Below are 23,104 nucleotides of genomic sequence, written 5' to 3'. Positions count from 1 at the left end.
TGCCTTAATCACAAAATCAACTTTTCTTGTTGCTTAAAACACTGAGGTCACACCTTGAAAAATAAGTTTAATTTGTTTGTCATAGGAAGAGGAGGACAAGTTCATGGCTTTGGGCACCATCAGCTAACGATACCTACCTGTGAGGGGTTTCTTTTATAAAGGGTATCTCAATTTCCAGTTTAGCACTACGCGACAGTATGAAGCTGTGGGGGCAGTAAGACAGCAAAACTTTTACTGTTACATCATTCCTTCAAGTCAAAGCAAAATGAGTGCAATCTCTGAGAAAGACCTAAGAAGCATATTATTTTGTCAGAAGAAGAAACACTAGACATGTTTAATTAGAAAACTCCACTGCTTTTGAACAATAATTTTAGTTTTTCTTGATATCCATCTGCAACAGATGCGTGCGACTCCCACCTGCTTTAACCAAACCAGCAGCAGTTTGGCTCAGGCTCTAGAAGAGATAAAAGCCTGCACCATAGCCGGGCCAAGAACTCCTCCAGGAAATCCACAAGCAGCAGACACAGTCAACACCAATAAGCTGCAGGAATGAGGAGCCTCCTGCATACCTCTCCTGTGTGATTGTGAGCCAGCCACTTTTATCCCATAAATAGGCCAGCCCAAGCGAGCCTTCTTCGAGTTTTCCCTGCCAGGCAGTGTGGCTGCATGGCCAAGAGCCCAATGCTGGGATGCGTCTCAAGGGTGCTCTTCATGGTAATGAGATCTTTTACCAACAACAGGTCGCTGGCAAGCTCCATTTGAATCCTTCCTGGATGGCAGCTGGACTGCACGACAAGCAATGCTCCTCTTTAGCAGGGATTAATTGTTTACCTTAAATAAGGAAGAATTTAAACAGAATGAATCACTTAAGAGTTATAATATTGTGTGATTTAGCATGCTCTTTGATTAGCTTTCTTGGCATGAGTAGCCAGACTTGCTGAAGTTATTAGGCCACAAGCTGTAAATTTCCACCTAAACTTGCCTTAAATGTATACCTGTTTAGTCAAAACAGGGATGCCAGGGCCAAAATAAATCAGAAGATACAGAGGCTTCAAGGGTACAGACCATAAACACCAGCTGCATCTATATGAGATAACAACCTGTCTGAAAGACAGCAAAGGAATCCAATAAAGAACAGGGAGATCCCAGACTCAAATGTTACTACTGGAACAAATCACTGCATGAGGGGTAGGTAAACAGTCTGTAAGGGTATAGTTACCCAGGGATTTCTTTGTTCATGTTGGCCCCTCTCTCCAGAGCCAACCATGCTGCTGTACTGCTCTATTCAATTATTTGTTTTATAAAATCTGATGCCAGAGAGTCTGCTTTGTGAAACCTTGGATTCAGAGCAAATGTTGGTTGCCTGGACAGAAAGAAAGTGATTGGATATGAACATGAGGAGCTTCTGAAATCTTAGACAAGTGACATACAGGATCAGGCATGCACACATAATCCTTTAACTATAAACACATACAACCCAATTTTCGCTCTGCATGGTTTCTCCATATAGTAAATAACAGAGTGATTGCCAAACTATGTTAAGTTGCACTTATATTTAAACACAGATTTTATCTAAAAAACTCATTTGCGACACCATCTAAGGTTAAGAGTGCAAGTATACCACCCTAATAGCATTTAGTGTTAAAAAACTGTACAGTCATACGTTGTTAAGAAGCAAGATCACCAAAATGTCCCTATCTCCTGAACAAAACTTGCTCTTTCCTGAAAATTGGGCCAGAGAGAAGAAATGCCCTACCATGCTCTGGGCTCCTTTTCACCATCATCCAGGAGTCCTTGACAGAGTGACCTAACTCACACGAAAGAGCAAGAACATGCCTAAGCAAGAAGAAACATGTAAGAATGTGCCCCAGTGCCAATGACAGAGAAGTCTGAAACAGCAGCATAAAAAATGACAGTGTGAAAAGGAGATGTGCTGAAGAACAGAACCGTGTGAGGAAGGAAGAGAGCAGAAACAGGAACAGTACATAGTACATCCTAGGGAGTGCATTATGAACCAGTATTTAAACTAGAGATTTTAAGGTTTTTTTCCTGTAAAAATCACAGTTTAAATTTGAACACACACATCAATCCCTCACTATAAGATGCTCTTAACTCTGGCTGTTTGCTTTACTCATCTGACAGAAGCAATCATTGCTATCACGGTGCAGGCAGAAAGGGGCACGTCCATTTGCCAGTGGCTTCAAATGCAAAAGTTAGTACTTCAGTTGAAAACACTGGTGTGAGGAGGGGGTGAAGGTATAGTACTTCACCATCAAACACATGGGGAGATGCCAGTTCTGCTGTGGGCTTGGTGACCTCCAACAAGAGGCACTAAACCTGTAGCAGCAGCTGAATGCAAGTGGAATCCTTCACACGTGACAGTAAAATTCCGAAAGTGCTCTTTCCTACAGCTCTATCTAAACTGGACATGACAAACACCGGTGAAAGAAAAAACAAGATATGAAATGCAAACAATTCTTTGTCTTTCTGTTGAAATAATGTTAAAACACACACACAAAAGAAAAACTACATGAAACAGCTGTTGTCTCCAAGACTATAAAATCTAAGATCTACCTCCTTGCCTTACATTCGTAGTAATTTCTTTAGCAGGAATGAAGCACTTTTCATTCTATTCCATTTGTCAGAATGTGAAACATATTTAATTAGTTGGTAATAAAAAACCTCAGAACTCTAAAAGGAAAATGTTTTTCTGTTTTTTGTGAAAGGCCTCATATTTTTAAGGACTGGAGGAGCTAGTTAAAAATACCAGCCAGAGGATTGTTTCTTCTCTCTGAAAAACTCTTCGTATGACACAAGTCACAATACTCAATTGATAGCCTTCAAATGGGACATTATTGCCTTCTATCACTGTCCCCCGAACTGCGCAGAGTAACAGCAGATGCCCTACACACACATGAAAACTACACAAAGATGGTCAACTAATGCCTGATGCGATTCAACGTACAACCCAAACTTTAATATTTTAACACAAAACACAGCAACCAAACACATTAAGCTTGAGGAACAACCAGAGTGGAACCCAAATGCTGTTTCCCTAAAACCAACTTTGCCAGCCTATTGAGAATCTTCCTCCCGGAGATGCAACTTCAGGAGTTCCTCCAGTCTTTTGCTGCTTCTTGAACAAAGTTCTCAATCCCAAAAAGGAGCAGTTCTGGGTTGCACAACTCGGGGGGCTGCTGAAGGCATCGCTGGGCTCCTTATGAGCCACCACCGATGCTCGCAAAGCTTCCGACTAGTGGCATGACCCAACACCCATGCCGACCTTGGTCAGATAAACCAACAAACTTCCAACAGAGCTCAGCAGCAAAAAGCCCTCACTGATGTTTAGCAGTGCAGCCGTGGTCCCCAGGCCAGAGCACACACCCCCCGGCAGAGGCACGGCACTGGGAGCATGGCAGGCACCAACGTGATACTGAAAATGCTGGCAAATCAACTCTGTAAGACTTGGTTTGGAGTTTTAGAAAGTGCACATCCTTTATCAGGCTGGGCAACACGCAGTAGTGATCTCCACTGATCACGTGCAACAAGACAAAGGCTGGTTACAGCATATATTTCCCACTAACATGCATATGTATAATTTTTCCCAGAAACCTTATGCATATTCTATTATTTTCTAAGGACTAATTTTAATGTTATGAAACTTTCCAACAGTCAAAACTCTTGCTAGTTTGGAGCTGCCTCCAGCTCTCTGCTTGACCTTGGCTTTAAGAACGATGAAAACTCCAAAAAGAGGTGTTTACAGAAGAAGAGACACCTGTTCAGCACACAGCATCCTGAACACAAGGCATTATCATCTTCAAGGAATAATGCCTGGAAAACACCATTTCAAAGAAAGCACACTATCAGAGGGACATGCTATCTAATTTTCAAAACCCACGACTGCTTAGACGAAACTTAACTGATGAAAGAAGGAATAAATCATTCAGCATAATAAGAATCAAGTCTTGCCCAGCGTGCAGTAAGAAAGAATGTGACTGTAACGGGAGTTTAGCTCGTTTACTAGTTGAAACAGGGACAGTCCCCCAGCAGTAACAAACGACAGACCTGAGCTCACCAAGAGGACACAGTGAGGAAGGAGATAAGACAAAGAGCATCAGCAGATTCTGAAGACACAAAGGAACTGTGATGTACATTCAAGAGTGGGTGATGAAATAGGATAACGAGTTCTATGCATGTTTAACCTATATCTCCTGAATATATAACCAGTGTTTCTCAAAATCTATATGAATATGTATGTTTAACCAGCAAAAAATGATTCCCTGTGTGTCTAGCGTCGTATTATGTATTAAAGCAATACCTGCTTAATAATCAAATTGGCATTGATTATTGAGTTTGGCCTTTTCATGGCATCACTGTACTTCAGCTTAAATCAAAATATTCCACTTTGAAATATTCCATGAATTGTATCAGAGTGATCTCCGTCAATTGTGTGCAACAAGATGAGGTTACAGAATGTATTTCCCACTTTATATGTAGAAATTTTCTCAGAAATCTTACGCGCATTCTCTTACTTTCCAAGGACTGATTTTATTGTTATTTTGAACTTCACAACAGTCAAAACTCTCATTGGTTTGGAGCTTTGGGGCGAGCTCTGCTTGACCTCGCATTTGAGATGGAGAAAGGCTGCAAACAGGTGATCACAGAGGAGACACCTGTTCAGCACAGACCACACTGAATACAAAGTGAGGACATCTGGAGCGTGTCTGGAGAAGAACAACGAAGCTGGTGAAGGGGCTGGAGAACAGGCCTTATTAGGAGCGGCTGAGAGAGCTGGAGTTGTTTAGCCTTGAGGAGGCTGAGGGGAGACCTTATTGCTCTCTACAACTACCCGAAAGGAGGTTGTGGAGAGGAGGGAGCTGGCCTCTTCTCCCAAGTGACGGGGACAGGACAAGGGAGACCGGCCTCAAGCTGCACCAGGGAAGAGTCAGACTGGACATCAAGAAAAACTTTTTCACAGCAAGGGTCCTCAGGCACTGGAACAGCTGCCCAGGGAGTTGGTGGAATCACCATCTCTGGAGGTGTTTAAAAGACGGGTAGACGGGGCGCTCGGTGACACGGTTTAGTGGCAGGTAGGAACGGCTGGACTCGATGACAGACAGTGCCTGGGGAAACACTACCTGAAAGGAAACACGCCATCAGAGGGACATTCCCTCCAACTTTCCAACAACCCTTAGATGAAACCGAACCCTCCTTTAGGTAAAACCAACAGCGTTCCACCGCCTATCGCAGGGACCCCTCCTCGCACCGACCCCGCCCCGGGAGCCCCGCGCGCGCGCACACGCTCCGGCACGGGACTTTCCCCACCCGCCGCCCCGCCCCAGCGCGCACGCGCAGGCAGCTTAACCGCCCGCCAGCCGTTGACCCGCTCAGCGCGCACGCGCCCCCTCCCCACTCCAGCGCACACGCGCTCTCGCGCAGAAGCGCAAGCGCCCTCCCGCCCGGACAATACGCATGCGCAACAGCCCCCCCCGCCCTTCCCTCATCGCTACGCTCGCGGCCACTGCGCGTGCGCAACAGCCACCTTGCCCATCCCTTACCCCACCCTCGTGCCACTGCGCATACGCAACATCCCCCCCACCGCCCCCCTATGCGCATGCGCAGCGGCCCCGCCCATCCCCGCGCACACTGCGCATGCGCAACAGCCCCCGGCTGCCGCGGCCCCTCCCTTTGCTCATGCGCAACAGCCCTCCCCCATCCCGCACCCTTGTCCCCGCGGCCACTGCCCTTGCGCAACAGCCCCCCCGTCCCGCTGCCCCTCCCGCTGCGCATGCGCATCAGCGCCCTCCCATCCTTTACCCCTACCCCTCCCGGCCGGGCGGCGGCGCTGGGCGCGCCTCCCCCTCCTTCTCCCTTTCAGGTCTCGCGCGGCGGCGCCTGCGCGGTGCGCGCGGCCGGTGCGTGGCGCGCGGCGCGGAGGAGGGCGGGGGGCGCGCGGGGGGGCGGGGCGGGTATATATACAGCGCGGCCGGGGCGGCGGCCTCCCCCTTGTCCCCCGGCCGCCGTCGGAGCTGTGTGCGCAGTGCGTGTGCTCCGGACACCCGGACACGCCGGCCCGGCCCCGCCGCACCTTTTATTACTAAAAAACATAAAAAAAGCAAAAAAAAAAAAGCCTAAAAAAAACCCCTTTTTAAAAAAATTACAAAAATTTAATCCTCCCTTTCTTCCACCGAGAACCTTCTGCAAACGGCCGGTTTGATATAAAATAACCCGGTGAAGCGAAGAACCCGGACCCGGCGCAGCCGAGTGGAGACGCCGAGACCCGCCGAGCAGCCCCCGAGCGACCGCGAGCAGCGAGACCGAGCGGCACCGAGGGAGCCCGAGTGCCGCCGAGCAGCCCCGAGCCCCGCCAGGCCCGGCCCCGCTGAGCCGCCACCGCGCCGGGCGACGGCCGCACGATGAACCCCAGCGCGCCCAGCTACCCCATGGCGTCCCTCTACGTGGGGGATCTGCACCCCGACGTGACCGAGGCCATGCTCTACGAGAAGTTCAGCCCCGCCGGGCCCATCCTGTCCATCCGCGTCTGCCGGGACATGATCACCCGCCGCTCGCTCGGCTACGCCTACGTCAACTTCCAGCAGCCCGCGGACGGTGAGCGCCGCCATGTTCGCCTCGTGGCGGGGGGAGGGGCCGCGCGCCGGGGCCGCCTTGGGGCGAGGCGGCAGCGGCTCCGCGACGGGGCCGCTCGGGTCCCGGGCCCCCTCCGGGCCGCTTCGGGTCCCGGGTCCTCGGGACCAAGATCCCTCCGAGCCGCTCCGGATCCCGGGTCCTCGGGACCAAGATCCCTCCGAGCCGCTCCGGATCCCGAGTCCTTGGGACCAAGATCCCTCCGGGCCGTTCGGATCTTGGGCTGTTCGGGTCTTGAACTGTTCAGACCAAGATCCAGATGGGACCGGTTCTAAGTGTTTTTGAGTCCAGTTAAAATTATTTGGCCAGGTAGAATATGTTTCATTCCGAGTACAGTTGAGTAAACAGCTTTCTGTTGTAATGATTTCATTTTTTTCGACCGCATGAAAGCGAGAGATTTGAATTCCAAACTTTTGAAGTAATTAGATTAACTAGCTTTCAAAATCAGCTTTAGAACGTAGACATTATCAGATCAGACTTTGGTGTACCGATGGTATCTGTATGTAAGTAGTAAAAGTTACTGTCTCATCTTTTTAATGGGCAGATATTCTACCTGCTATCAGCTCCTGCTTCAGAGAGCTTTTAATTTTTTCAGCCCTTGTTCGGGAAGAGAAGATTTGAATGGTTGTTCTAACATACTTTGCCTTCATTCGATAAAAAACTTAAGGTGCAGTTTACTCTTAAGGAAAAGTAGAGGTTTAGCGCAGTTCAGGTGAAGGTGATTTGAATGCCTCTCCTCCCCAGTAATGACAGAATTCTGTAAGGGCCGCCCTCATCGTTTCATTAGTTGAGCAACCTGTTCGACCCTACGTTTTGTGACTTGCTTGTAATTTGTCAAATATGGGAACAAATACAACTTTCTGACCTGAGCAGCGCTTGTATTCAGAATGTGAGAACATGCCTTGTCTAGAAATGTGGCTACTCCAGGTTGTGTTAAATGCTTCAGACCTTGGTAAGCACACGTTTTATTCTACACCTAGTCCAGTTCAGCTAAAAGTACTTTTCCTCTGTATCAAACTTGAACCTGGCACAGATGTGGAATTACTTGGTTAAAATATGCTTAGATTTATTGTGTGATTATACTTGTGCAGCATTTTTAGAATTTGATGTTCTTGGCAAGTATCTAGAAAGCATTTCCTGGTGATCTTTTCCACAGATCATTCTGTCCATTTTGAACCTTGAAGCAGGAGCTCTGAGAATGAGTGGTCATTCTTACAGTACCGCTGGTTTCATTTTAGTTCCAAGCAAGCTACTTTTCCTTGGTTTAGCCTAATTCTGAGCTGTGTCTCAGGTTGTGCTTATTAAACAGTAACAACTACCTCGGGTTTTGGAAGCATCTTTGAAGGTGCGTTTGACACTACCATGTGTCTGTAAATGAGGGCTCTCAAAGCTCTTCTGAAAACTAATGAGACCCGATGACACATTTGTGAGGTATGCACGTGTTTCATAGTTGTGACTTTTCCGAATTTGAGTCATAGTTGAGAGTAAAACCCAGTTTTGCAATCTTGCTTAATCAACTAACTAGAAATATTTTTTAGAGATCTGAAACTGCGCTTCTCCCTACAGAGTTTTTGAATGGCTGTTTCCAGAGGTTTCTCATTCTATAACTATTGCTACGTACATTTTAGCGCAGTTTAGCATGAGGTGTACATTCCATGTGATTTTGAAATTGTTACTGGACTGTCCAGTTGCTCAGGACTAAAATGGGAACTGGTGACTCATTCAATAAAAGCTCCAGCAGAATCAGCACAAGTACAGCCTGGGTAGGTGTGTCCATTGGTAACAAGTTAACTGCTGGATGGAACTGCTTCCTGCAAACTAGCACACAGCCTTTTATGGCTGAAATGCAAGGAAAGAAGCCAGTTTTTCTGGTTGTGAATTTTAATGAGCAGCTCGTGCATGGTTGCACATGCATTCTAGTAGTGTTTTCAGATCAATTGGGGAATGACAACACCGTGCTGGTTAAGCAGAAATCTTTAAATCTCTTGTATTGCTGCTCCACAGAAGAGGTGAGAGCTGTTGAGAGTGTCCATACTGTCCTTGTCTTGGAGAAACTACATGGGTCCAAGATATGCATTATTAGTTCAGAGCAGTGGAGTTTGTGAGGGCTAGCACAGACCCACTTTGAGTCAGATATTTGGGAAGTGTGTCCAGGAACACCCATTTTTGAGAAGTGTCACGATTGTTCTAGAAGCAATTAGTGTGAATTAGAAAAGCCTCTCTTCTAGTAAAGGAAGCCCTGTTACTACTTCTGGAAATAATGAACTGTTTGTTGCTGGCGCTTTTGCTGGTGCTGGCAGTAATAACTCTAATGACTTCCACAGCAACACTTGAAGGGCTAGATTTTCTGTTGTGGCAAGTCTGAGACCCTCAGTTCTTTTCCTTTTTTTTTCTTTTTACTTCTTTCCTTTTTTTTTAAATAATGCAAAGCTCTTAAGTGCCGTTTCTTTTTCTCTCCTGTTTAGTTTATATTAAAAGTTTGTGAAAGCTCTGTCAACTTTAAAAGACTGGCAGTGCTTTTTTTTTTGTGACTTCACCTTAAATCTTAAAAGTTGGCCTGCTATTGCCACGTGAATGTGGCAAGTGTATCAATAGATGACTTTTACAAGAAAATTGCTGTTAGACGTTAACAAGACAAACATCTACAGATGTCTTTTAGAGAATATGATCTTCAAATTCACTTGTAATCTGAAAATATGTCAAGAAGGAACACAAAAAAATGGTGTGCAGGCTAAACAGAACCCGATCGCAAATTTTCTTTGGCCATGATAGTCAACAACATAGCTAAAGATAAAAGCAGCCCTTAAAGAATAAAAACATAAAATGTGGTTTTTCGCTAAGTGATTGGCCCTTGGTCCTCCAAAGACAAGCAGTTAACTGACATGGTGACTTTTTAAATCAATTTGTCATGTTAACAACAGGTACTTCGCTATACACACAGTGCAGTGAACTGAGTTAGAACCAAAGGGTGACACATCAGCACCGATACCGATTTTTGGGGACTTTTTTCAGTGTTCTTCCAGATGTGCTGGAACAACATCAGAAAGGAGCTAATGTAGGAGGTTGTAAAATATCTTAGCCATACATGAGAGCTCTTGCCTTTTCTTGCTTAAATACCTTGTTGTCTTGAAATATCACAGACAGATCTTAATGTTTTGAAGGGACGCATGAAAACTGATGCTTCATTGGAGTAACAAAATGGGGTTATAATTACTTCATTTTGCTGTTTCAATGCTTATTCCTCTGTTGAGCCTGTATGCATTTCATCAAAAGTTTTTAGTATGTGAATATATAATTTCAGATTTTCAGTATTAGTTCTAGTTTTAAATCTATTTGAACTGTCCCTTGCTTGGAAGTCCATCACAGATCTCTATTGTCACTAAAGAGCTGTGTGGAACAGCTGCCTGAACCCAGGCTTCAAATACACCTAACAAGAAGATTTCGTTACTTTAGAGGTATTGGTGATTTAAAGTTAACACGTTAACATTTCCAAAAGGTTTCATTTAGGCACAAGCTGTACCCGGAAAGCATACCACTGGTACTGCACACATCCACAGGATGTGGGTGTGGCCAGCTGATTTTTACAAATGCTAAAACTTCTCCTGTGGAGTAGGTCATAATTGCCATCACTTGATACCTTTTCTCCTGTCACCATACTACGTTTTCATAGTGGAGCCTCATCCTTCAGGCAGCTGGGATTTCTACTGCTTGTTCAACTGACCTGTGCACCTTCCTGTCTCTGAAGTGCAGCTTTTGCTGAGGAGTTTTGGCCATTTTTTACTTGCATAAAACAATGGAGTTTACTTACACTTGAGGCTTGGATTTGTGCCTTGGTGGAGGTTCTGGGCTAAAAATAATTAAAATTTTGTAAGGAATTGTACTTGAATTGCTGCTTGTGTGCTTGTTGAGATTACTTTAGCATTTCCTATTAATTACATTATGTTTTTCTAGCCGAACGAGCTTTGGATACCATGAACTTCGATGTCATCAAAGGAAAACCAGTGCGCATCATGTGGTCTCAGCGCGATCCATCTCTACGCAAAAGCGGTGTAGGAAACATCTTCATCAAAAACTTGGACAAATCAATTGATAACAAAGCTTTGTATGATACATTTTCTGCTTTTGGAAACATCCTGTCTTGTAAGGTTAGTGGGATATTGTTGTTGCATTCAACGGTTTGATGCAGTACTGCCCCTGAATTCACACTGGAAATATTCCATGTGTATTACAAGGCCTTTCTTTAATAGGTGGTATGTGATGAAAATGGATCCAAGGGTTATGGCTTTGTACACTTTGAGACACAAGAAGCTGCAGAAAGAGCTATTGAAAAAATGAACGGTATGCTGCTTAATGACCGCAAAGTGTAAGTACATAAAGACATAGCTGGGGGTCAACAGACTGAAATCTGTTTTGCAGTGGACAAATACTTAAATGTTCTAAACGGTTCTAATTTTAAAGAGGATTTTGAATTTTAGAAGTTGTATTAATTTTATCTCCTGCCTATTCTAAAGACCGAATAAGGTCAGAAAATGCTAATAATGGGCTGCAGAGGGGAAAAATGTTGTATTAGTTGTCTTACAAGCCAATGCTATAATAAGGACTTGAACTTCTCTGGTTTTTTTGGTATTACCAGTCTGCGATAAAATACAATCCATTAGGTGCTCTGAATAATGGTTCGTTTTTAAGAGTTGAGATGTGTAGTAGATTATTCATTTTTTTTGGTGAAACTTCAAGCTGTAGGGTTACTCCGTCCTGAATAGTGGTCATATTACACTAATGATTTTATGTGGATGTCTGTTAAAGGGAATTTCTAGGAAATAGGAGTAAAATGTAAAACTTAAACATTTAAACACTACAACTGTTCTGTGCTGCAGGGAAAAAAGGGTATTTGGCTCCTTGGTTAGTGATACCTGGGCCCGAGTGGGAGGAGGGGCCAGGTGTGCCTCACAGCTATGCCTTAAGGAATCATTGTTTTATTTGGTACAGATGCAGAACAGCTCTGTAAATGCTTGAGAGGGTTTGGAAAAACGATAGCAGAAATCATCAGCTTACAGTTGGGAATTATTTTGGCATGTAGAGGTGGGTGGATCAAACCGCATACAGGGAGAACATACGTTTTGAAACTTCCTGCTTGTCCTGTGCTTGACTGGCACACTCTGGATGTTTTTACTGAGATTCCATCTTCATACAACCTTTTAAATGAGTTTTTAAAGGTCAGCATATAGTCATAAAAGCACATAGTTTACATAAACTTCAGTAAAATACATCACGGGAGTTAATTTTGCTTTGAATTTCTATTCAGACTAGACTTTTAAAAGTGAATTAAAGTACTTTCCTCACTACCTAGATCTGCTGAACATAATGCACTAAGATTCTTGCCATCCTTGATTAATATAAATTAGGTGAAGTTGTTAAAGTTCCTGAGAATGGTGAGTTACTGTGTGCTTCTTTATTGGATTTGTCAGGTTTGGATCTATAAAGTTAGGGCAATAAAATTCGAGAGCAAAAGTCTACTATGCTCCAAGATCAGTGTTGGCCTGTGCTAGAGCAGTTCCTTAGGTCACAGTGTGTTGTGTTTAGCTTCTGTTCCATCTCTGACAGTGTGTGCTGACCTTAAATGTTCCCAGGCAATTCACAATGGTATTTGACTAAGGAGAGAGTTGAACTATTTTGTTATCCATACTTGTTTAGAAAAAAAACAAACCAGAGAAAAATACCCCAAACAAAAGTCTTGCTTTGATATAGGCTGGAAAGGTGTGTAAGTGGGGGAGGTTGGTTAAATATCCCTCGCTTACAAGCTGGATTGGAGAATGGTAACTGCTTTACAGCTGCCAAGTTTTCAGTATGGCAGAAGGATTACGCTGGTATCCAGAACTTCTGTTTAGCTGCTTTACATAGTTCTCTCCCATTGTCCAGCTCCTGTTGGCAAAATCCCTTTAGAAGGGAATAGTCTCACCAGTGGCTTGAGAGCAATTTTGTGCTACTAATGGTGATGAGCACACTTACATAGCAAAGGTCAGTGAAATTGTTTTTCTGACTGAGTAAATATTTTATTTAAAGAATTTCATGCCTATAATGAACAATGAGTCAAATACTCTGCCTTCATATTTTATTCTTAATCAAAGTAAATTTTGAAGCCTTGAAAGACATGTTTTAATCTGCACTATTCTGTTCTCCTGCAACTAGATTTGTTGGAAGGTTTAAATCCCGCAAGGAACGTGAGGCAGAGCTTGGAGCCAGGGCAAAGGAATTCACTAATGTTTACATCAAGAATTTTGGAGAAGACATGGATGATGAGAGACTTAAGGAACTCTTTGGCAAGTTTGGTAATGTCTTAAACTTTTAAGTTTATATATACACAAGTGAACTTCATCTTACTTCTGGTATCTTATCTGTACGGTGCCTTTATAATACAAGGAATCAGCTAGCTGCCTCATGTTAAAAAAAGGGAGGCACTGAACTGTTAGGACTTAATTCCAATTTAAGATTCCAAGTGCAGCAGTATCCACTGCAGAATTCTAAATAGCCAGTATAATCCTGCCATCAGAATTGTTTCCAATAATCTGAAAATGTGTATAAATAGTGTTTTGAATGGGCTTTGCAATTTTCTTTAAGTTTCAAATAGAGGTATTTTCTGAGGTATTTTAGTACAAACTGATGTTATGAATTCCCTACGAGATACACGACAAATGAGTTTGCTATTGCTTTCATTGACCTGCAGACCTGTACCCTATTTACTCAGAGTGTCTCTGCTTTCATTATTCAGTTGCATTGTGGTGGTTGACCTAATAGGAAACTATAAGGAACTTTTCCATTGGGAAGCTATTTGGTTCTGTCTTGATCCTTAGTAGTGCATGGGGCAAAATTGCGGCAGGCACATGGTCGTGATCTAGTAAGGGATGTGATGTGTCACCATTGAAATATAAAATGGCAAACTCCTTACTTCAGTGACAGATTCTTACCCTGTTTTATAGAGCGTATCTATTTTCAGCCTGTTTTTTGTATTTTCTTTCCTTCATGTATTTGCTGTTGTCCAGCAGATACAGTGTAAAGCAAGATGGAACCTTGTATATAGGATACTCTATAGCAGCCCTAAATTGCATTCACAGGAAGTTCCTTTCCAGTATTGAACTATGTGGTTCAAATGGTAGTGAATTTAGCTGTGATTATTTGCCTTAATTGAGGCAGAACTACAATTTTTCAGAGGTCTGGAACTGCTGAACTGAGCTGCCTTTCTCTGGGATAAATGGACAAGCACATACCTAACAGAAAGGTCTCCCCTTCAGCTTTATGTACCTGTTTCACAGGATGGAAGCATTAATGCTTTTAAAATGTTGTAATATTTAATGCAAAAAAGTATTTCATTCACTTTGAAGTGAACTTCCTACCCCTATTTTGTTTAAAATACAGTAGAAAAGAAGTTCAGCATGGTAGATTAAAATTGCAGCATCACAGCAGATCAGCAGTTTCATGTTAATGTGTGATGTTTACTGGATACTGTTATTGATGAAAAGGGCTTTTGTAATGCAAGTGAAACAAACGAAATATTAAAACTTCTAAACGGGATCTTCAGAATGTGCAGTGAATACTCTGTAAACAAAGCGTTAAGTATTTTATTCTCTTTTTAGGTCCTGCCCTGAGTGTGAAAGTTATGACTGATGAGAGTGGAAAATCCAAAGGCTTTGGCTTCGTTAGTTTTGAAAGACATGAAGATGCCCAAAAAGTAGGCTTTTGGACTTTATTTTAGGAATTCAGTAACTGAAACACAAATAATGTTTTATTGAGTGATGTGAAATCCTGTGACTTTGTTAAGGGTAAAGGACACTGCAAAAACAGGTGTCTGCTTCTTGTGTGACTTAGCATAGTGTCTGTTGTATAGAATGTTTTCTTACGAGCAAATGCCAGTTGATTTGAGGAGCCTATTAAGTTAAGATACTCTGAGACAGCTGGAACTAGTGTAGTAATGGGGAATCTCGAATAATTTAATAAGCTGTTGTAGTTGGTCTTAAAGACCTCCAGGGATTTGGACTCCCTTGTGCTGGGCCACATACAGACATAGTAAATTATTATATATCTGCACAACCCAGATGAATCATTTGATCCAGTTGGGTTGCACAAGACATTTGTGCAAGGTAGAAAGGATTGTGTTTTTGAACTTCAGTGCTGCAGAGTCAGCAGGAAAGCTATTAGTTTTATGAAGCATATTTGGCACAGCTGTAAGAAAATAGTCATAGAGCCTATGATGTTGCTTTTACTCTGAAGAGTAACATTGGAGGAAGGCTGCCTTTAATTTGTGTCTGTAACATGCCCATACGTGTCTATGCAGTGTGCTGTTTAATTTAATTCTGTGTCAGCTGGTTGCTTTGTGGCAGTAGGAACACAGCATCAGGAGAAAACTGCACAAAACGAATCAGGGAAACAAATGAAGTTTGCTTTTGAAAAGCCATTTTAGCGATTTGTCAGTACTGCAAGTGTACAAGCAAGAGATTAGAACAAATCCTGTCTGTCTTACATTGACATTGTTCAGTCTTGCATACGTTCATCAATGAATTGTTTGTCGTGCAGTAGCCAGAATCACATGTACAGTATTCTAAATAATATAAAATTCTAATATCTCAGTAGATATGTTTTGTATGGTTTTGGTTATGAAGGGACGCGATAAATTGGTGACTTCTGGTTTTAAATTAATTGAAGAAATCTGTGCCAGAGTTTTAACATCTTAACAGTTGTAACCAAAAAGTGTAAGGGGAAGAAAGTTCATATTTTTATATTTTTTAAGTATTTCCTTAATGAAAGGTTAGAAAAAAATTAAAGGCCATATATGCAGCTGTAGCTTAACATACAATTAAAATCTGGGAGACACTACAGTTTGAAGTGTTACTTCTAAAAGCAGTTGTTAGGTGTGTAAATTGGAGCTTTTCAACTTAATTTGCTTTCTTTTCTCCACCTTCAGCAACATAAGGCTGGAAAAATAGTTCTTTATTGTGTGACTTGTTTATTTTAAATCTTTTTTCCAACTTCATATAAGAATGTTTTTGCATCCTTTGTGACTTTTCCTTAGCAGTACAGAAGCACGCTTAGCAATTTCCATTTTACTTTAAGCAGAAAAGTCTTAGGGTATTTTGTTTCAGGTAGTGATATTTTAGATGGATTGGCTCTTTATCTGAAATGCGTCTGTAACTTTTTATATTTTAATTACATTTTTTGTATGCCTGAAAAACACAAATACAAAATACTGCTAACCTCTTGTGTATTAATGAAGGCTGTAGATGAGATGAATGGGAAAGAGCTCAATGGGAAACAAATCTATGTTGGCCGGGCTCAGAAAAAGGTGGAAAGACAGACGGAGCTGAAGCGCAAGTTTGAACAAATGAAGCAGGACAGGATCACCAGATACCAGGTTCGGTCTTAATTCAAGAGGACTGACTTTGTTCTGTGATGTCTACGTGGACCGTTTGCTCTCAAAAATAACTTGATTTTCTCTTTAGGGTGTGAACCTTTATGTGAAAAATCTTGATGATGGGATTGACGATGAACGTCTTCGAAAAGAATTCTCCCCATTTGGTACAATCACTAGTGCAAAGGTAAAGTTTGTATATTTTGCTTGTGCTTTGTCTGAAAAAACCAGTGATCCTTCACAAAGGAAGAGTGATTTATTTCACTGACAGATGTGACGATGGCACTCAGCAATGTGACTATATATGTGGGTATCTGCTTTTTTATTGTTGTACATCTCAGGCTAAACACAGGATGATCCTTTCTGGAAATAACAGTGTACTGATGTTGATGTGAAAAAAATCACATATTTTCAGTGCAGTAATGTGCTCATTATTACTTCACCTAGATTTTCATCTGTATTCAGTAAACAATTGGCTCTTAATTAAGTAATTATATTCCCTTGTATAAATGAATTCGTAAAACATCTGTGGTCTCACTTCATGTAAGCTGAAAAAAGAAACTTGTTCAAGTTGACTGGGGATAGAACCCATATTCTCGTAGTTTAAAACTGAATTTTGTACTGACAGGTCATGATGGAAGGTGGCCGCAGCAAGGGATTTGGATTTGTGTGCTTTTCGTCACCAGAAGAAGCCACCAAAGCTGTCACAGAAATGAATGGTAGAATTGTGGCTACTAAACCATTGTATGTAGCTCTGGCCCAGCGTAAGGAAGAGCGCCAAGCTCATCTCACCAACCAGTATATGCAGAGAATGGCAAGTGTAAGAGCAGTACCTAATCCTGTTATCAACCCGTACCAGCCAGCACCTCCTTCAGGTTACTTCATGGCAGCTATCCCACAGGTACGTGTAGAGATGAGTAACTGAAAGTTTTGTACGGTGTGCAAACAGATTTAACCGTAAATATAACTACTAGTGTGTGCCCATAATTTCAGTGTTCTAATTTGACAACAGAAGGGTGGACTGCTCAGCATGCCCTTCAAAGATAGTTACACAATGGTTTTGTATTTGACAGACTCAGAACCGTGCTGCATACTATCCCACTAATCAAATAGCTCAACTTGCTAGACCGAGTCCTCGCTGGACTGCTCAGGGTGCCAGACCTCATCGTAAGTCACTTCTTTACCTCTCCAGTGATAGTGGTAAACTCTATGGGCCTTGCCTTTGCACTTTTAAATACATTTTCACGACATTGCAGTATTTTTCTTCTCACCGTTCAGTGTTTCAGTGTGTAACTTGATGTATTTTCTCTAAACCCCAGCATTCCAAAACATGCCTGGTGCTATCCGCCCAGCAGCACCCAGACCACCATTTAGTACCATGAGACCCGCTTCTTCACAAGTCCCACGAGTCATGTCAACACAACGTGTTGGTGAGTCTCATTAATGCAAACTTTAAGTATTAAGACTTCTTTTCTAATTTTGCTGATTCAGAAAGATCTCTCAAAAGCATTTGTAAGTTCAGTATCACATGTGGCAACACTTCCCTCCTTTTCTGGCACTTACAAATGAGTAAGCTAGTATCGCCTTCTAGTAGTTGCTTTAAATATTGTCCCAGCAGACTCTTACTGTGGTCCCATCATGAGGTGTATCTTCTAGTGTGCATTTTAATAATACTGTATGTTAGCTTCTGCCTATAAAAATACTGAGATGGTGTGGTTTTCTCTTATTATTCTGTAATAATAGAAGATTCTGTAAGAATACTCTGAGTCAGTATCACGTATGCAGAATACGCACATCACTGAGTGAACCAGAGCTGACTATAGTGGAGTCTTAATTCTCTCAGAATGTATTGGGCAGTGGTGATTTTTAGCTATCTACTACGTGAAAGTATCTTTTTTTAGGATGACTGTTAATGTGATGTGCTCAGGAAATCAGGTGTTCTTTGAGATTAGAATGAAATTAAATTCATACTCAACCCAAGTAAATGTTTTCTCATAGCTGTTTTTTCAATCGCATCAAAGAATAGCAATTCATTAGTGACGTGACTGGAATGTAACTCCAGTAAACTTTGAGCTTTGAAGCCTCAGATGTGACTTTTGACAGTACTACCAAGATGACTCTTAATGCCATACCTAAATTAGGTATTCAGTTTGGGCTGGTTTGTTTATTTTATAATTTGCACAGTTTAGGCAAATTTTAAAAAATTAATTATTCACATATGGAATTGTGTCCTTTTTTTTCAGCTAATACATCAACACAGACAATGGGTCCACGTCCTGCAGCAGCAGCTACTGCAGCTACTCCTGCTGTACGCACAGTACCACAGTACAAATACGCTGCAGGTGTTCGTAATCCTCAGCAGCATCTTAATACACAGCCGCAGGTTGCTATGCAGCAGGTATGGAACTGTAGGAACTGGTCTGTGTTTTTGCTGGTTTTTTTAACAGAGGATGGTGGCAGGGAGCGCTTCTGAGTGTTGTCTTTGTTATTCTAGCATTCAGGCTCTGCATTATTGCAGCAGAGTTATAGCCTTGGGGTTTTAAGTAAATTTCAAGTTCATCTGGGACAGGCTGTGGTCCTGTGTTACTTCATATTTTCCAGTTGCTTGATACCTTAGCCTGAATTCTCCTTGTGCTTGGTACTAATCTCGAGCACCCATCAGTTCTAAGCAGCACTATTTGGGTACACTGACTTGCTTGTAATTTCTTCAATGTTTCTTATAATATAGGCATTGTTTATGCTGAGTTAGGGAACACAGCATGTTTGAAGCTATACCTAATTATGAACTAGAATTTAATTCTGAAGTGGTGTTAAATTATTTTGCAGCCTGCTGTCCATGTGCAAGGTCAGGAACCCTTGACTGCTTCCATGTTGGCTTCTGCCCCTCCGCAAGAACAAAAGCAGATGTTAGGTATGTACAGGATACCTTTCTCTGTGCCTTGTAGCAGGACAGGCAAAGCACTCTTATCAGCCTTAAAATACAGAGTAATGTTTTTAGCACTAGAACAAGTTGTTTGATTCTCTTCTGCCTTAAGTCTAGGCTGTTTATCAGATGAGATTTGTCACTGATTAACTTCTCTCTCTCTCTCTCTAGGTGAACGTCTCTTTCCTCTCATTCAAAGCATGCACCCTACTCTGGCGGGTAAGATCACTGGTATGTTGTTGGAGATTGACAACTCTGAACTCCTCCACATGCTAGAGTCTCCTGAGTCTCTTCGTTCGAAGGTAGGTGGGCTTTGCCCTACACTGGTTTTATCAGCAGCTAAGTCTACACTGATTTAAGAGGTGGTTACGCTGACGCGGTGGAGTAGCAGCAGTGCAACAGCAGGGTGAGGAGTTAGAATATTATCTCGCAGAGGATGGCAGTGACATTAGCATGAACTGGAACTTTAATGTTACCCTTTTTAACAGTGCAGGAATTGTTCGTATGTATAATTTTGTTTAAATTGTTGCTTTACCTTTAATGTACAGAAGTTAATTTTTTTTCTTTCCCACTTAACAGGTTGATGAAGCTGTAGCCGTACTACAAGCCCACCAAGCTAAAGAGGCTGCTCAAAAAGCAGTTAATAACCCCACTGGGGTTCCAAGTGTTTAATAAGTAAGTTTTCTGAGCACTGTAGTTATACATGTTGACTGGGGCAATAGTTCTTAGTCTGATACCTTGGGAAGCATCACACTTCAAGCTTCGTATTTGTGGGCGCAGAAAGTAGCAGCGATGGTCACAGTTGTAAACAAATGTTGTGCTCAAGCCTGTTGTCTAATTCTGTAGCTCTTGGTTAGCAATGCTGCGGATGTTGTCTTGCATATTTAGTGGGAATTAAAGCATTGTCTCTAACGGCATATTTACCTGGAGTTAGTTACAGGGATGTGTGCAATAATGGACAGTTCTGTCAAGTGCTGCAATTCATCCTGTTCAAGAGGAACTTGTGGAAGTGAAGTAAACTTAAAATGATAACTTCAACTAGAAATTAAATAGCTTATTTACACTATCATTTTTAGGTACTTGCCAAAATCTCAAATAATACAGTAATTAAAACCTAAACTACATATTACCTTGACTTCACATCTCAGTGGATTCAACTTTAATGTCAACTAAAATACTGGTTTTCTTTGTCGTGGCCTTCTGTGGAATCTGTGTCTTAATTTTGTGTGGCAGGAAGGGGCAAAATATTGGGATCTTTACAATTTTGAAAGGGGAAAATATTGTGGAGCCTTGGATGATAGAGCAGCCTGTTCTCTATTCAGTCCAGTTAAGTTCTCCCGTCTATGAACTTGTTTCCGCATTTATAGCTATCAGTTGAAGATGCCTGCTTTAACATTTGATCACATTAAAGTTTTCTATTTTCTTGGTTGTTTTTTTTCTGCAACTTCCCTTTCGGAGGCAGAATTTGAGTCATGGTTTTTCCACACTTTTTCCATGTTTTGTTTTTTGCTAGTGACACTTTCATATTGGAGATAAACGAGTGCTGAATAAGTTGTCTGTGCTAAACTAAGATGCCCAAACTTTGAGACCATTACTCAGTATGCTCAATGATGTTTTAGTAATTAGAAATGGAAAATACCTCTGGTGTGGTTATTTGATACACCTTTGTATGCTGGCAGTTGCATTATTTACAGTAACAAGTTACTGTGCATAGGTCTTGGCCAAGACCCTGCCATGCAGAGCACTGTGTAGTTCTACAGAAAGTTTTGTCTTGCTACTAAGTGCCACAGACTTTGGCTCCTGTGCTTCCCTGTCTCTAAAATGGGGGGGCAGCTCCAAGACGCTGCTTGTAAACAGCTCTGGTGAGACTGGTCCTGTGAAAGCCCAGGGCAGTTGCAGAAAACCTATCAGAAAACATAAACTGCTGCTTTATTTTTTAAAACCTAACGACACTGTTCTTTGTTTGCAGAAAGGTCCGGGACTACAATCTAGAACTTCGCTTCACCGAAGAAAAAAAAAAATCTAAACATGGAAAAACTATTAAATATTGAGAAAAACATTGCAAAATATAAAACAAATAAAAAAAGGAAAGGAAACTTTGAAGCTTATGTACAGAGCAACGCCGGGGCTAGCAAAGCAAATGCTAGTCCTAGATTACTTATTGATTTAAAATTTAAAAAAAAAATAGTAAAATAAAAAATACAAATTAATGTTTTATAAACCCGGGGGAAAAGAATTTTCAGCACAGTACAAAAATTTAAAGCATTCCTTTCTTTAATTTTGTAATTCTTTACTGTGGAAAAGCTCAGAATATCACCACTGTTTTAGTTGACAGTGGGAATTGATAGCTGAGCAAAGAAACGTAATTTGGATTATAAAATTCTTGGTTTAATAAAAATTCCTTAAACACTGACTTACCTGTGATGGCTTCTTTTGTACAATGCACTTGTCATAGGTTGTCATTCCAAACACCAAGTTAGAGTCTCACTCCAGTACATGTTAGTAGTTTCTAGAGAAGATCAGCCTGCGTTTTAGCCACTTGCTACTGAAAATATCCAGTACCTGGAGGGGCTACAAGAAAGCTGGGGAGGGATTGTTTACAAAGGCTTGTAGTGACAGGACTAGGGGAAATGGCTATAAACTGAAGAGGAGCAGATTTAGACTAGACATAAGGAGGAATTTCTTGACCATGAGAGTGGTGAGGCACTGGCACAGGTTGCCCAGGGAAGCTGTGGCTGCCCCATCCCTGGAGGGGTTCAAGGCCAGGTTGGATGGGGCCTTGGGCAGCCTGATCTAGTGGGAGGTGTCCCTGCCTGTGGCAGGGGGATTGGAACTGTGTGATCTTAAAGGTCTCTTCCAATCCAAACTGTTGAATGATTCTGTATAAACTTAGATGTTAAATCAACAAAGTAGCTAGATCCATATCTGGGCTTTAAATCCTTAAGTGTGATGTTTAAAGCTTATGCTATTTAATGAGAAACAGGCTTCTAAGTGCACTACTTCAAGATGATCGATGAGAAATGTTACGACAAAAGCCTGTGTTGAACTTTTGTAATGTACCAACACATGATCCCCTTTGATCACTTGCATGTGGTGTGTGTGCTCGTGGGCTTTGTGGAATGAGCAATCTGCATAGAATTATAGAATTGTTAAGGTTAGAGAAGTCCTCTTAAGATCATGGGGGTCCAAGAGTCAGCCCAACACCACCAGTCCTACTAAACCATGTTGCAAAGTGCTGCATGTTTTTTGAACAGCTCTAGAGATGGACGTTCCACTACTTCCCTGGGAAAGTCTCCACACGTAGGTCTACGGCCGTGTCTTCAGGTTGCTCCTGAACCCTGAGATGGAGGCACGGTGACGTGGATTGTAGCTGAATGAACAAGGATGGGCTGCAACAGGCAGCGCTGCAAAATTCCTGTGCTGTGAATGTATGAACACAAGGCAATCCTGCGACAAAAAAGGAGAGGCTTCAGGCAGTCGTGAATTAAAAACAGAATGCAGTGTAACCAAAAGGTCATGCTTTTTTACACTGCAAGAGCCCTTCTGTGCGCAGGACTACTTAATCCTCCAAGGTGGGTTTTTTTAATGCTGTGTTCTCTGACAAGGGAATGGCTACTCTTAGCTTTTTTTTTCTCCTTCTGTTTGTAAGAGACCAATGGGTTTAATTTTAGCTCAGTGCTGAACAAATTCTTGTCAGAGGCACCTTTGAAAGTCTCAGCTAGCTCTTTGGTAACTATTGAATTATTGCTGAAAAATAATACATTTAGAGTGCTTTAAATCAGCAGATTTGAAACCTGAGAAAGTGGTCTGAAATTGAATGCTGTTCTTATTACTCAGTATTCACAACAAAGATCTTTTCAGTAACTTCCAGGTGTAATGTGTCACAGAGCTCTGCATGCAGGGAGCTTACGCAAAGCTTGGTGGGTTTTTAATCAAATTTGTGACTGGTAAAATAATTCTAGCAGTTTTACTGGCTCCAGGAATCGGCGTCTTCCTGCAGAAGGTGACCTTCCCAGTTCATCCTTATATTTGACTGTCATTTTAAGAGCAGTATTTAAGAGAGGCGCCTTCTTTAGATAAATTGCTGCTTGATCTGCTATATGTGACCAAACAACCCCGTCTTCACTTGGGTTGATAGG

At 42.0% G+C, this 23,104-nt stretch overlaps 1 protein-coding gene across 2 annotated transcripts; it reads left to right on the top strand.

The window, feature by feature from the left end:
* The first annotated feature begins 6,017 nt into the window (after positions 1–6,017).
* PABPC1 (poly(A) binding protein cytoplasmic 1) lies at positions 6,018–21,378 on the top strand. 2 transcript variants are annotated; one of them, XM_069854434.1, is made up of 15 exons: positions 6,020–6,609; positions 10,597–10,790; positions 10,893–11,008; positions 12,832–12,971; positions 14,274–14,368; positions 15,908–16,045; positions 16,134–16,229; positions 16,671–16,943; positions 17,116–17,209; positions 17,362–17,472; positions 18,286–18,440; positions 18,869–18,953; positions 19,137–19,267; positions 19,545–19,640; positions 20,935–21,378. In XM_069854434.1, exons 1-14 carry the CDS (start codon positions 6,417–6,419, stop codon positions 19,635–19,637), a joined length of 1,914 nt encoding a protein of 637 aa, XP_069710535.1. In that variant the 5' UTR covers positions 6,020–6,416; the 3' UTR covers positions 19,638–19,640; positions 20,935–21,378. The 2 variants fall into 2 exon arrangements, with proteins under 2 accessions (XP_069710536.1, XP_069710535.1); XM_069854435.1 differs by lacking the exon at positions 15,908–16,045 and having other exon boundaries at positions 6,018–6,609.
* Positions 21,379–23,104: the final 1,726 nt, after the last annotated feature.

This window comes from Phaenicophaeus curvirostris, chromosome 3 (genome assembly GCF_032191515.1).
Source record: "Phaenicophaeus curvirostris isolate KB17595 chromosome 3, BPBGC_Pcur_1.0, whole genome shotgun sequence".
NCBI classification, from domain to species: domain Eukaryota; kingdom Metazoa; phylum Chordata; class Aves; order Cuculiformes; family Cuculidae; genus Phaenicophaeus; species Phaenicophaeus curvirostris.
The sequence above is the reverse complement of the archived record's forward strand: the minus strand, read 5'-3'. Positions and strand labels throughout refer to the sequence as shown.